Consider the following 16,392-nt stretch of genomic DNA (forward strand, 5'->3'; position numbering starts at 1 on the left):
GAAAATATTGCAGTCGACGTTGAAATCCGCCTCTTTCGAATGCTTATCTTGCCAATCCTTTGGTATGGTTCAGATAACTGGACTCTATATTATGTGACACATGTCTCTGTCCGAGATTGTATTAGAAATGAAGTCATTCGTTTAAGTTATGACAATCACATAGTTGAAGAACAAATTCAGAAATGCAGGTTACAATGGTTTGGACATGCCTGTCAAATAAAAGGTGACGAATTCCTTACACACTGGTACAATCGACCTTTCGGGAGGAATATGTATCGCAGTTTTGTGATGATATTTATCAAAAACAGCGTATTGATTGAAGAAGACATTTTCCCTATGGCCTACGATAATAACGCACCAAAAAGATTAATGTCGAAGCACTGCTTTAACGCTCTGGCTAACAATTAAAAATAATTACATACATATGTAAACTTCAAACAAATGTCTATTTTATCTTGCGAGGGCATCTAAGAGTTAGATTTGTAGAACAACAGCTTCAAATACAATAAAACAAAACGATATGATTACCAATGTCTTTTTACAGCCTTTGCTGCAATTAAATCCACAAAATAATGACACATGTAGTTCATCTAGTAAAATAGCCAATGCACATCATATATGACATCCAATATATTGCCAATTGCAGTTTGTTAAAATGTAAGATTCATTTTAAACCCTGAGTGGATTTATGAACATGTAACGAAATCGGCCTATAAAATTCGATTTGGGTTGGTACAATTATTTATTGTTATTTGTGCTTGTGCGGTTTGATTATACGTGACCTGCACATGCATAGATTTACTTTCGTTAATACTTATTTTATTGGTTCGAGCCCGATTATTTAGATTGTCATTTGCCTGTTCTAATTTTCATGTGGCTTCTTCATTATTGTTTCCGATAACAAGAATCGCAGTATCATCAACAAATGTGGCCAACGTAATATTTTCCATATGTGCTATATCATATGTGTCAAATGGGTCAAGAATTGGACCCAATACATTTCCCTGTGATACACCTGCTTTAGCTTCTTTTGAATAGCTCAGTGTGTTGTTTCGGTAGCTTATGAACAAGGCTATTATGCCATATCTTATCGAAGGCCTGTGCTATATACTTTTTCAATCTTATTTGTTATTCTATGTACCTGGTAAATGTTTCAATACTTGTCAATAAACCGAAACTGGTGAGCGTGTATTAGTTTTTTTCTCTTTATATCGACTTTATTCCTTTCAACAGGAGTTTTTCAAGTACCTCAGATAATTCAACTACCTTTTATTTCATTTGGATGCTGCATAAAGCACAATATGTGGTAAATACGGCAGGTAGTGTTTATTTCCGAATTATGAATTCTCGACTAGGTTTCAAAGATCTTCTAACCATTTTAAAGTACGCATTGAATTTGTATACATTTTCTTTTGTTTACATTTGTTAGAACAAACACTGTTAACAACTACGCTGAAAATGTAAGGCGTAATTATGTTATTAAAAAGAGGCCTAATACTCCATCCTAAAGCTGATATTTACACAATCAGAAATCTTGCCCAGTTGGAACGCACCATCCCGTCAAGGAGTCCAGACACAATTCCCGGGTCGAAGAATTTTATTATCGTTCGAAAAAAAAGAAAGTTAACTGGTTTCGGATTCACTCTGTATACGCTAGTTTCAACGAGGTCAAGCAATCAGTTGCGAGCCGAGCGCTGTTGTCAAGCCATCACTCCTCGCCGCGTAACCATCGAGAACATCAACCTCAATAATCATCATCGTCGCATATTTTCCCGACAATCGGGCAACGCGGCCGCCAGAACTTCTGCGAGAGCCGTAGCAGTACCCAAAGCGCAAGTGGCGAAGAAAAAGAGTACCAGCGTTCGAACGGGCGACGCGTTTCAGTTCACGAAACCAACGGCAGGCGCGTGGTGCTCGTGCGGTCCCTCGAGCTCATCGTCATTACTCGGAAAGGTTCTCGTTACCTCTTCCTGATAACGATACGGTTTTTCGGTGGTGTTCAGTTCGCGGTTCAGTGTCCGTCCGAAAACCGACGATGCTGTGAACGTGGTTTTCAGTTCCGTAGCTCGACAAAGACAATGAATACGAGCTTGAGCGGCAGCTAGCGAACTTACTAGTGAGTATAGTCGATTTAAAACGGCCTCGACGTCGTTACCGAATATAAAAATGCAAATTCCTGCCGGAGATTTAGAACCAGTTTCGGTCCGATCGACCTCTAACGCGCGTCCCGCTGGTAGGGTCCAAACCGTGGTTCGAACCACTTTCATTGCTACTTAATTATGGACCTTTACGTAATTCCAGTGAATGGTTCCTTACGTGCCAGTGTGCGTGTGTATATTTATGAGTGTGTCTATTAGTTTATACGAGAGAATGTCGTAAGGAAATCACCAAGCTCAGCTGTTGGGGCTACGCCAATTTGTCACGCACCGACGGTCAAAGCTTTTTGTTTGTCGATCGATGGAAAAAGTGATTTTTGCAATAATGAGACCTTACGCGGCTGCGAAACGTTCTCGGCTCGAGGACGGGGCGTTAATAAGAACGCCGAATGAAAAGTCTCCGGTCTAAAACTAGTAGGAAAACATTACTTTCAAGAAAAGGTTAAGGTGGTACTCCAGCCTAGAAATTTGAGGAAATCGACTCAAAAAAATATATTCTCAAAACTTAGCCCTATAAGAGTATGCTGATAAGGGGATTCCTGAAGATTTAAAGGATCTTCGAAGATATAGCTGTTTTAGTGACTCGGCGTCAAAATCTTGATATCTCAAGTTCTACCGAGCCGATTTGTTTTGAAATTTGTTGGAATCCTTCCCTACATATTATTCTATCGTAGGAGTGTTGGCCACCGATATTTTTAAAAATATCGTTATATCGGAGAAACAAAAATCGATATATTATTTGCAAAAACAAGTATAATAAATATCGTAATCAATGTATCAACTAAAAATATATCGGCCAAAAATATCGATATTTTTTCTGTATCCCTATTCTATCGTAAAATGGTAACAAAATGTGCATTTTTACTATTTTTTGAAAGTTTGGAAAAGTTAAAAAAATTGTTAAAACTTTGATGAAAAAAAAATTGTTTGACTTTATTACCTTGATGCTATAGAAAAATGTGGAAAAAATGGAGAAGACTCCATTTTACTAAAGAAGAGATATACTAATTTTCGAGTAAATCGGTTCAGTAAAACTGGATATATCATATCAACTGTTTCGAGAAAAGTAGTTTCGAGAAAAACAGCTATATCTCCGAACCAGCTAAATAATCTAGATTTTTGAAAATCCCCTTTAAAATGTAGATAGTATAATATCGTCTTAACACATCATATGTCTATTTCTTCAAAATTATTCTTATTCAAATGATATCAGTGTTCGATTAAAGTTCGCCAGAAGGTTAGGTGGTGACAAAAACAACTGCAATGGGCGAAGAATGTCTGACAAATCAAGGCTTTTAATTTTGGACGAATTCCTAAATAGACAGGTGGCGGCAAACATCTTTTATGGTTGGTTTGTTTTACCATACTTTATCTTTATCGATATCTTCTGAGTAATTATAATTAATACAGTTTTTATTACAGTGCAGAAACCGAAAATATTTCAGAATTGAAAGATTCTTTTATTAGTTTTTACTAGTTAATTGATTTGGTACTCATTTACACGCCTATAAAAGCATTTCAAGTAATATTTTGTGCCAATTACAACTCACTAGTTGGATTTACTAGCAGCATACCACAGCTGAATTCTTATGTTGAATGATTCATATAGTACTACCCTGCTAACCGTGATTTGCGTCTGATAAAGTACATTTATTTTGATCAGCGATATCTATTGCTGAAAATGTGCGGCATAAATGTAAACAATTGTTAAGTAAACTACCCTCAATGTTAAATTCCATATATAAAATAATAATTTTTAATTTTATTCAGTTTATCACACGCTAATCATAGAACGTTCAAAATATAATTTCTCACCTACAACACTTTTCGAAGAACTTTGGTGATGGTGCTCCGTAATATTCAAATTGTTGGATAGATGAACCTTTCAAAACTTTTACATGCGATGGAAAAGATCTAAAAGATGAGAAAATGGTTACCATACGATTTGGCTGAAAATGTCAAATCGTTTCAAACATTGTTTCATTGCTTGACAGCAAAAAAGAAGAGTTTTCCATGGCGTATTGAGAGTGATGATAAAAATTGGACATACTACGACAATTCTAAATACAAAAAGGCATAGGTAATTCCAGGAGAGTCACCAATATCAAGACTGAAGTGGAATATTCAGGACCATAAAGTCTTGTTGTGTATATTATGGAATCAGCAAAGTATAGTCTATTAAAAGCTGCAAAAATAAATTAAATTGTTATTATAGATATTTAGCGCAGTCATATACAAATTTTATAATTATTTTTATATATTAAATTTTTATAATATTCAATATTTACACAAGTCATTAGTCAAATAAACTAAATGACGTGTTGTTGCAAAAAAGACCAGCAATAGCTAGAATAGACCCAAATTTATTCTCGTGCATGACAACGCTCGGTCATATATTGAAAGAGTTGAAGGTGACTGAAGGGTCGAATGGGAAGATCTGACGAACTCAATGAATTCAACACATATAAACTGGTTAAGATCGATGCAGTATGGCTTGACAATAGTTTCGCCGAAATGCCGAAAAGATGTGAAAAGGGATCGATGATTGGATCGCTGCCAAACCAAAATGGTTCTTTCGACAATGTATCATCATGTTACGAGAATAATGGGAAAAGGTTGTAGAAAATGATGGGTTAATGTATATTGTATTAATTTTTCACATGTAAGGAGCTTATAATTTAAGTTGTTTATATGCATTGATCAGTAGTACAGCCTAAAATAGTATCAATTTTAGAAAATGTTATCGACATAATGTCATTTTATGGCTATGTGTATTGTTTGTGTGAAATAAAATTGAATCAAGTTTATAAACTCTTCTCAAACGACTTATGTTTTTAAAATAAAATTTTAAAAAATGTTTGAACGATATTGCACATTTTGATGATTGTGCAACATTAATGTATACAAGTGTTCAGTAAACTATTAAATTCAATAGTTTTCACATTTCTTTACATAATTATTGATAATATTTTTTTAATTAATTTTACTGAATTTATCATAGAACACTCAAAATATAATTTCCCACCTACAATACCTTTGTTATTGGATTGAAATAGCTTAGTGCTGCTAGTGATTACATATCAAATACATGAATAATAAGTTTTGGCCGCTAAATTTGGTAAAAAGGACGATAAATAAAATAATTAAAACTTTATTTTTTATTTTCCTTTGTCTTGATGGAAAAGATTGTCTATGAATTTAATAATATTGAGTAGAACTGAATGTTTTGAATTATAATGTCATGAATTTACTAGAACTGTAACATACAGAATGATACATAACTATATTTATACTAAAGTTGGGCCAAGTGGCTTCCAAATTTCTTTATTTATCCAATATTTTTGTAAATAAAATTAAATATACATAGTAAATATATTTTTAAAATCGATTTAGTCATTAGGAAAATACTCAAACTACTTCCAAAACAAAAGTAATTAAGCTCTTGTAGACCAAGTTATAAGATAAACTAGGGACGTGAAGAGTGGCAAAGGGAAGATGTCATGATTCAAAAACCAACATCATAAAGCCAATCTTACTTAAAGTACTGTCAAATCTACCTGAAAAAGGCCTACAATTCACCAATGAACAAATTATAAATCACTATTTTGACTTTAAAGAAAGTCATTAAGCTATAGATGAGGTTCACTTAATTACTAGCACAAAAAATAAAATATTTAGGACAAATCATTGATAAAATTTGGCACAGTGAACATATTGGTTAACATTCTGTTGATACAAGAACATTCATAACTATTTATTTTATGCATAAAAAGTATATTGTTTAGAATAAAAGAGAACAGAGACTAATCGATGTACATTCATATGGATATCGTTAAGTACGAAGCAGGGGGATGAAAGCATAAAAAGCGTATTTTTATAGTAGAATTTCTATTTATTCTGTTCTAATTTCCTTAAAATTGGGTGTTGACGAAATACTGAATATTTATACTATTTTTTTATATTAATATATTAATGGATGAATACAATGAATTTGTATATTGAAAACACGAAAGAAGTAATAATTTTTATAGAATTAACAAAATAATCAGTCCAATGCAGATGATCTGATAGAAAATTAATTTAAAAAATAGTTTTGGTATTGCTGATCAATCGATAACGTTACATTTTTAATATTTCATTTTTCAGTTTATTCTCTATTATCTTAATTTACGCCTTTGATGTTTTCTTCTGACAAAAGGCATGACTTTACTGCATAAATATCGGTGGAATTTGCTCTTTCCCAATATAATGTAGTCACGTTCTATATAATTATAATAGATTAATATAAATACATTATCGTTTGATAATCGAAATTTAATCAAATTCCGACAGATATCATCTGAATGTCGATATTTTCGAAATATTATAAACAGATGTGTCAGCAATAGGTCAAACCGGGGATTTTTCAATCGTTGTTGTACTTGAAGAACTAGAACTAATGACGAAACCGTTGATTTAACGAAAGCCTGAGTTCAGTGGGACGTAAAATTGTCACAGCTCTGCGATATCCTGTCGATGCGGTTTGAAACAACAAGAAAAAAGTGAGAATAAACGGAAAAATGAGCTGTACTTAGACCAGGGTCTTGATTGTGATATCATTCGGATTATTTGAAATTATTTTCTTACTAATAGTTATTAATCCCGTTGACAGTGTGTGTAAAGCTAAAATTATTGATGTTAGTGACTCTTCCATTGAAAATACCTTTTGATTTCAATGAGAATTTTTCCTAAATTTAATGTTTTATTGTGTAAATTATGTACATTTGTATGTTTTGATGATGTTGTCTATTGCTAGTTAATATATATTACTATACTTCGGCAGTGTTCGACTTCTATTCCAGAAAAACAACGATCAGCCATCAGAAAAAAAATGACTATATTAAAATCCTATAGAAATATTTGTTCACACTAGTTTCTAAATATTGATGAAACAGGGATTCATCAAAAATCACCAGAGAATATACAAAAGTATTATTAGCGAAATAAATAATGCTTATCACTACAATTCATCAAATCCAAAAATGATGTTCAGAGTCTCCACATCTCAACCTATTGTACGTTGCTGTTGATGACAATGAATGTGTTGATGATATGACCTCTAATATTATTCCTAAAATCTCGCTGCAACCGTTCTGGTTTCGGACAATGCTTTATGCAGATAGCTTTCTATGATGTTCGTCCATCGGTCTATAGTTCGACCGCAGGTTCCAATGGTCAGTCCAAATCCAGCACGCTATCTGCAAAGGCAACGGCGTGTATAGTCTTCTTTTCCCACTCCTCCGCAGAAAAATAAAAGCTCCCAATCCCCCAGAACTCTGTATAAAATGCTAGTCCTTCCAGTCTGCTTCTTCGGAGCACAGGTGTGGTACAGGCATGTCTCTGAGAGACAACTTCAAGTGTTCCAATCCAAAAAAGTCCGCGCGTTGCTCAATGCCCCATGGTTTATGAGGAACGTCATCACCCACCTCGAATCAGGTATCCCGTTGTGAAGAATTTCATGAACATGCTCGACACGACAACATCTTAATAAAATCCCTACCCATCCTCAAGCTTCAGTAGATAACCAACTACGACAATCCCAGTCGTAACCCAGAATCCCTGTCGCCCGCAAAACCTTTTACCTTCTCGAACCTCAGCAACAGCGATATCAGCAAAAGACCATTTGGTTCTAGCTGGTCATTCTGGAACAAGAAAAAAAAGATGTTCGTCCATCTTTGTTCGCTATCTGTTCGCGGCCTTTTGCATTCAAAAGATCGATTTCGCACAAAAATTCGTAGGCAATTCATTCAACAGACATGTGCATATCATTGTACCCTGTGTCTCTAGATATATTTCTCAACTCTGCACTGGTTGTCGTATCTTTATTTCTTACATTAGCGAATTACTCTATTTCGAACACAAAAATTCCCACAGAATTTCCCTTCAGCTTTGCATTTGCTAATTATCTTAGACAAGCAAACTCTGTTGCAGTTTGATCGATTACTTCAGTCGTAGGTTCCCCTTTCTTCTCCTATGTTGATGCTCGCAAGTACTTGAACTCCTGCACTGGCTCTAACTGAAAGGCTGAGATTTACAATAGTAAGCGATCCGTCAGTTGTTAATTTGGTATTTTCTTCAATATTCTGAAACTATATGGCTCTGCAATGCCAAATATTCCATGAAGAATGTTCGAAGCCTCAGCATCTGAATCAGCGAATATAACGCTGTCACCAGCGACATCAGAAGTCGTCAAAACGATTTAAAAATTAGTTACTAGAGGGTCATTTTCATTATATTTGGCTTTATCACTTGTGAAAAGGTGAAAGTAGATATCGCAAGCTCATCAAGAATTGTATAGTATTTGTGGCGACGACTGTGATGTCAGAATTAGTTTGCTCATTTTCGTTTATTGAATTTCGATGTCATGTCATTATCTTGTCATGGCATTAGTTGGAAAAGTCGATAAAATTCTTTAAAATATCGAGGTAGACATCTTAGGATATCGTTCCAATCATATAGAATAGTTTTGAGTAATTTACGTAAGACTGTATACCAAAAGAAGCGCAAATTTTAATTCGTTAATCGTTCTTGAAACGAAACAAAAACGAGACATTTTTGAAACAATTGATTACAAACGACGAAAACTGGATCATGTACGGTGTTCGAAAAAGATTATTATCGGGATTAAGAAATCGGTTTGAAAATTCACCTTGACAAATATGATAAAACCAAAATTATTTTTCTCCTACACTATTATTTCGGTTTTAAATATAACTTTAAGATTACAGACAAAATCTGTAAAAATTAAGTGATTTAATTACTATAGATATTACTATGCATAGAGGATTATCCAATCCATTGATTCCCAATGTCCCATTTTTAAAAGTACTAGTACAATGAATAACATCTTTTACCAAACAACTTGAGGTTTGGCTCATAATAGTTGAAGAAATCCTATTAATCAATCTTATGGAAGTGAATAATTCATGATTAATGTCATTGACTATTGATAGTAAGTACCACTAAATTTGTAGAAATGAGTGAAAATATATCCTGATTGTTGACGTGGTCAGTGTTATGTACATGTGGTTGTTTGAAAATATTTTCATGGAAATGATTTGCACAACATAAACATAAAGAATGGAAATAAAAGAAGATTCGCAATCATGTTCATGTAGTGCGTCTTAATCATGCGTGAGGTGGAGATATAAAAGCAAGAACAAATTATATTCTTTTTTGGTCTTTAGGTTATATTTATATTTTGTTTAATTTTTGTGTATAATATTTTGGAACTTTCTTGTTAGGCTACCATTTTTATAGCATATATGGTAAAAATTACTTGTTTAAACGTAGGAAAGAAACAAAAGTGTTGTATTCCGGGATGTGAAAGTTCACATAGAGTGCATTCTCCTCCTCTTGATCTTGAGGATCTTGATTTATCCCAGAAACGGTCCTTGAAATAAACAATGATAAACTTAAGAGCACTAATACCGAAAATGACAAGACAGTCTGTTCCTTTATTTTCAGGCCAGATGGCTATAACCCCCAATATGGAAGAGCATTGCCTAGATGCACTTTCAATAGTAAATAGTAAGTCTTTCATTATGATCAATTAGCATTATTAAGTTGAAATATATAACACATATTCCTCCACATATTTGTTTTGTGCTCTCGACTTCAAACAGATAGGAAATAGGCAGTAATAGTATAAAAGATCAAGAACTATATGTACACGTAATTATTCCAATAATATTGGAAAAAAGAATTGTAACATATCCTTGTTATATTGAATAAATCTCGAGTGTAACACTTCAATGTTATTTACATATCTCTTTATTATTCTGCTATTGTTATTATGTTGTGTTACATAAATCTTATTTAACGGTGCCAGGGATCTAGTTTAATTCATTATCTCGAGTTTATTATTAATTGCCAATATTATGTATTTAATTGTACCAATATTCTAATTTAAAACTAATCCAAAATTTAACTAAAACTCCCAATAATATTTTATATCAATTGTTTGGAGCACCCTCTTGGAAATTAGTTACTAATGTTAAATTACGTAATTTACATAAGTTGTATTTAATACCTTAAGTAATAAGTCCAAAGAAAGCACCGAGTTACGACTTAATAACTGGAAAAGTGCAGAAAAACCGAGCAAGATTATTATAAATCTTACCAACTTGTTTAATACATATCCTTGATATTTGGAAAATAGCTGAATTTATTAGTACTACGAAAGCTGGAAACCCACGAAATGATTTAAAATTTTATCGAACCATTTCACTATTAATAGTAATATACAACATTTTAGAAAATTCGTGTTGAAAAGGTTAAAACCAATCATGGATGGAAAAAATTTAATAGCAGTTTAGCATATCAGTTTAGTGTTACGAAAAATCCTACGACGAGAAAACATTATCTCAGGTATATTTTTGGATGTAACGTAAACCTTCATCTGGCATAAGGGACTTATAAAAATTTCATAAAATGTTACCGAAACAGTACATTGAACCCTTAACTCCTACATCACACTAAGATGTGTAGAGGTAAACATGAAGAAGCTTACCCAATAATGAAATAAAAAAAGCAGATGTACCAAAGAGTTTGAAATGTTTTGGGTCTTGTATTTTATCTACTCTACACAAGTGACTTACCACAAATAAAGGATGAATGAAATGAGACAGAGATTCACTCAGTTAGCAGACAGGGTGGAAAAATTGGAAAAATCCGGATTGAAGAAAACTACCCAAAACAAGTTAAAGAAAAACAAAAATGAGTAATTCTAACACCAAGACATAAAATGTCACAACAACAATATAAAGATAGATTTTCAAAAATAGCCCAAGGTTTATTATTGAAGGAGACTTTAATGCTAAACAAACAGCTTGGGGTTCGCGAATAATAACACCTGGAAAAGGAAACGAATTACTCAAAGTCATTAACCTTACAAATTGTAATTATCATTCATTATAATTATCACCCACCTACTAGTCCACAGACAGTAACAAAGTCCTAGACGTGCTGGATTTCTATATTTCAATAAAAACATCTTTAAAACATTTCATTAAATCAAATTAGTACAGAAATCTTGTATTGTTAACACTGGGCGTGACAATCCTAAGAGAAATAAAAAAGCTAATCTTACCAATAAATAAACTGACTGGGACAAATTCAGATTAATACTGCAAGAACAAATCAGTTTAATAGTAAGACTTAAAAGTATAAATGATCTTGAGCAATAAACCAAACATATAATTGAACAAATTCTGCATAGTGAAAGAGAAATCAGAACATGAAGTAGTTTACCTCCTCCAAATTATAGAAATGACAAAGAAAGGCGAAAAGCCAGAAGAGTATGGCATAGAACCAGAAATGCTGCAGACAAAACTACTTTTAATAGAATTAGTAATCAGACGAATCAAAAGATCAAAAAATATAAACAGAATTGCTTTCAAATATATGTAAGTGAATTAAGCCCAGAAGCAGACAAAAATTATTCGCTATGAAAAGGAACTCGAAATATTAAAAGACCAATTATACGATTACCGCCAATTAAAAATGAACGAATTGAATGGGTTCGCTGCAACGATGATAAAGCTGAATTGTTCGCACAATACTTAGCTAACATATTTCGACCTTATGATATAGAATCTACCATGGATACATCTCCTGTTCATCAACCCGATGTAGATCTAAATCTAATTTCCCCATTGGAAGTTGTCACTGAAATTGATAACCTCAATCCCTAAAAAGGCACCTGGTATACATGATATTTCACCTGGATTATTGAAAGAACTGCCACGAAAAGCAATCATCATGTCGACATATATATTTAATGCCTGTTTAAGACTGAAGCATGTTCCGGAATACTTTAAAGTAGGCCTATTTTGCTGCTACCTGCAACATCAAAACTATTTGAGGAACTAATATTTACACGTGTTAAAATTTTTGTAATAATACCAGATTTCCAGTTTGGTTTTTGAAATCACCATTCAATAATCTATCAAGTGCACAGAGTAACTGCGGCTATTGAAAAAGCGTTTGAAGAAAAGAAATACTGCCCCGCAATATTCCTGGATGTCTGACAAGATTTTGATCGGGTTTGGCATTTGGGATTAATCTGTAAGATAAACAAATTGTTACCGCGTAATTGCTGTGAATTGATGGAGTCATATTTTTTCGGAAGAACATTTGGAGTCTCGCACGAAATAGCGTCTTGGGACCTCTCCTGTATCTGCTCTACACTACTGACATCCCAACAACAAAGGAAACACTACTTTGAACCTTTGCTGACGCCACAATTATTATGGCAAATGGCATATCTTTGCCTAGGTCAGTAGAAATAGTACAAGTGGCAGTCAACAAAATCTACCAATGGACGAAAGTTTTGCATTGCGACTCCTCAAGCAGAATCAGCTAAATACCGCGGAACCCATCTTGACTGTAGATTAATTTGGAAACATTACGTTAGACAAAAAGCAAAACACATTAGTACCAAAATAAAACAACTATACTGGTTAGTTGGAAGATGAGTTGGATCAAAGAGGTTGATTTATAAGACAATAATAAAGCTAATTTAGACCTATGGGGTGCAAATATTGTGTTGCACTAAAAATTCAAATCAACTAGTCATTTAACGCTGTCAAAACAAGGTTCTTCGATTGATTACCAATGCCTATCGCTACGTAACCAACGAAGAACTGCACGGTGACTTGGAAATTAAATGGATTTGCGAAGTTATCCAAGATTTCGCCTTGAAACACGAAAGAAGATTACTAAATCATACTAACGTGGAAGCAATACAATTTCTGGACAGCGCGCAAGATGTCAGGAGATTGTAGCGAACCAAACCATACGATCTTATATAAAGTCTGTATCTTAAGTGTAGCTTAAGTTATTATAATTTTATAATTGAGGAATACATATTGATGTATTTTCTGGCACTCGTCTTGCTTGTGAATTAATCCAAGTATAAATGAAATGTAGTAATAAATTAACTTATAATTAAGATTGTACTAAACGTTTCTAATAAAGATATTATCAAAAAAAAGTATAATATATATTAGTTGTTTTATTGAACGGGCTCTGATATGTATCATCATTATTTTGTTAATTAAATGGTACCAAATTCTGTAGAAAGATGTCGATAACCATATTGTTTCGTTGTATTGTATCTGAAACCGTTGTCCCACTAATCGAACTCGTCAAAACGAAGTTTAAGTTAAGTTACGTCGTCGCGCCGAGTTCCAAATGACGGGGGTTGTATCGGGGGCAGTGTATTGACCGCTAAACGCGCCTTTCAGGTCAACGAAATCGCATCTTGGGCAGCACCGCTCCGAGGTCGAGATTACGATTCACGACGAGTAGTAATCGATTGAATTGAGGCCGCAACCGTTAAAAACAACGGACGATTCGGTACGGTTTCTCGGTACCAAAAACAAATCGCCCGCGTCTGCCGAATACCAATGACGGCGAGGACTAATTGCCACGGCGATGGTTCCTGTTTCAGGGTATGAGCGAGTACGAGAGGATCCGAAGGGCGTGCCTGAAGCGGGGTGAGCTATGGGAGGACCCCGACTTCCCCGCCAGTCAAACGTCCGTTTTCTACCACCAGACGCCACCGTTCCAATTTACGTGGAAACGACCAAAGGTAAGAAACAGTTGCTTCCTTTTTTATTGGGGCCCGATTTACCAGCTGAAAAGGTTTCCTTGCTAATGTTAACTCAATTTATAAGAGAGGATTGCCCGTGAAGGCGCTTTATTTGGGGTATGAGAACCTTTGGTGGCTTGAAGAACCGCTTTTTGGGGGGATAGTCTTCGGGGTTACCTGGTAGGGAACGCCTCTTACAGGTATCTGATGTGGGAATTGTTAGAGAGGGCTGAGGTTCCATGGAATTCTAATGATTGATGAGTCAGTTTCCCGATGAATTTCTGGTATTTCTGACAAACCGTGGCGCATTCGGAGTTTGCCTGAGAAGTTTATTTTGCATTACCTGAAGCTCTTCCATCAGTTCCGGCCTGACAAACCGATACTAAGTGTTAGATCCGTGTAACATGACTGGTCTGATAAGCAGCTTGTAAAGCAAAACTTTAATCATCGAAAACAATTTACTTTTTCTGCAGATGAGAGGGTTAAGCACTGTGGCGACACCGTAGCCTTTGGAGATTTTATTTTGGAGTAGAAATCTACGGTCAAAGATGAGATATGTGGCTTTTTGTCGCCACGGGATTGAGACTTTTTCCACTCTCCGCTGGTAGGCGCGGATGTCTCTCTGATTGTGAAAGATTATGGTCTGGGTTTTTTGGTGGTTGATTTGCAACCTCCAGAAATTTAACCATTGGACTGTGGCATTTAATTGAATTTGAAGTTTTCTCTGGGCGGTATCTACATAATGAGAATTGGTGAAGAAAGCTCTGTCATCCGCTTATTGGGCGGTTTCAACATCTTTCTTTATTGTGATGTCTGACATGAAGAGGTAGAATAGTGCTGGGGCTAATGGGAAACTTTGGGAGACTCCTGCTTTGACTGATTTAGGACTGAATAGTGTATTACCGATATTTACTTGAAAGGACCTAACCAACGAAAAGAAATGGAGTTACTTCCTGATTTATATGTTTGAACATAGCAGATGCTCTTCTAATATAATCTAAAATCCCGTACTCTGCAAGGTACAGGGGATGGACGAAATAATATATTCTTTATTATAGCAATCTTGTTAATTAACATTAAAACGCTATTTGTTTTTACCCTAAATTCCTGCCATTTTGATACTACAATATACTCTACGATAAACAATTTGGTCTTAACATCTATGACACTGCTTTTAATGTGTACTGAGTTTCGACTTATAACTTCTCTGAACTATGTCCAATAGTTTTACTCTCTTTAATCTTCTGATTAAGTCATCATTATCTACGAGCTGGAGAACCTCAACATTGATATGCCGATGGAGCCTCTGTTCATGCCTTTATGCATGGTCCTTGATACATCGACTGTTACTATCTTCAGGTAGTTATCTAGATCTTCCTTACGAATATATCATGGACCATTAACAATATCTCGCAGGAGTACCTCGCTCGTTTTGGAATCTTTATGTGATATTTCTATTGCTTTGGCTGGTGCAACCTCCGAACTGGACACCATAAAACAATAAAGAGATCCCATATACGCAATATGTATTTATTAATAAGGTGGTGAGTCACCGTTTTCCTTTAAAATTGCTGCAATTATTCCTGGAATAGATTCGTAGAGTGTCTGAATAATTTCCAACAGAATGTTCTCCCATTCTTGTACCAAAATATCTTGATGATATTGGAGATGGAAATCTACTTCCCTAAAAACTAAAACTCCGTCTAAAAAAATATGGTTCAATTATGTTGAGGTCGGGTGATCTTGCTGGCCAATACCAGATATTTCATGATACACTGATGCTCCTTGAACTAAGAGACCCATTATCATCTTTGAATACGGCAGTGTTAGGTAGGTATTCTCATCATAATTAGAACACTCATCATCAGAGATGTGAATCCGAGGACCTGGAGCATTCAGTTGTGATATTTCCGTCCAAATCATACCGGAATCTTGACTGTAGGAAATAGACAGTCCGGATCGTAAACTTCATACGTAAGATCATACCATATTCTTCCAATAATCAAGTGTTCAGGTCTAATGATTATTATAGCACTGCTTTTGTAACGTAGCGATGACGTACTTAATTTTAAACTTTTAATGCATTTTGGTACTTAATTTTAAATATATTTTCTCCGACATATCGATATATCGATATTTTTCTTGGCGGCCGGCACCAATAAAAGGACCATTATTTTCTGAATAGATAGCTTTAATATATTACGCCTTGTTCTAGGTGACATTGAAGCCTAAAAAATGTATTTAACAGTATCTGAATAGTTGGCTGAGTTTTGTCAACAAAAGAGAACAAATCTGTTAAAGTAAAAATATTTGCAGAGAAATCTTGGTTAGATAGTTATCAATATAAATAAGATCAATCAGCAAATAATTATTTTAAATTAACATTTCACATTATTGATAAGAAAAAGAAACGTCCTGCAAGACCAAAAAATAATAGTGTTTTCATAAAAACATAAACAAATAACTGTTGTGTAATAAATACTCAAAACTAGCAAATAAGAAATTCGCATTTTTTCTTGCACCGATGATAGTAAATCACTATTCATATTAAGATATAAATACAAATTAAATAAAATAATAAGAAAGAAAGTACTTATTTCT

General features: G+C 34.4%; 1 protein-coding gene across 2 annotated transcripts in view; it reads left to right on the forward strand.

Annotated features, from left to right (window-relative positions):
• The first annotated feature begins 1,820 nt into the window (after positions 1 to 1,820).
• CalpC (Calpain C) overlaps positions 1,821 to 16,392 on the forward strand; it is a 49,721-nt gene continuing 35,149 nt past the window's right edge. The window contains exons 1-2 of one of the 2 annotated variants that reach the window (XM_076416213.1): positions 1,821 to 2,116; positions 13,651 to 13,791. In XM_076416213.1, coding sequence (XP_076272328.1) covers positions 13,654 to 13,791 — 138 coding nt within the window. In that variant the 5' untranslated portion in view covers positions 1,821 to 2,116; positions 13,651 to 13,653. The remainder of the gene's footprint in view (positions 2,117 to 13,650; positions 13,792 to 16,392) is intronic. The other variant, XM_076416214.1, reaches the window with a different exon arrangement.

Source organism: Rhynchophorus ferrugineus, unplaced genomic scaffold (assembly GCF_030347505.1).
Source record: "Rhynchophorus ferrugineus isolate W39M unplaced genomic scaffold, kcgeb_rfMv2 rfM10, whole genome shotgun sequence".
Classification (NCBI taxonomy): domain Eukaryota; kingdom Metazoa; phylum Arthropoda; class Insecta; order Coleoptera; family Curculionidae; genus Rhynchophorus; species Rhynchophorus ferrugineus.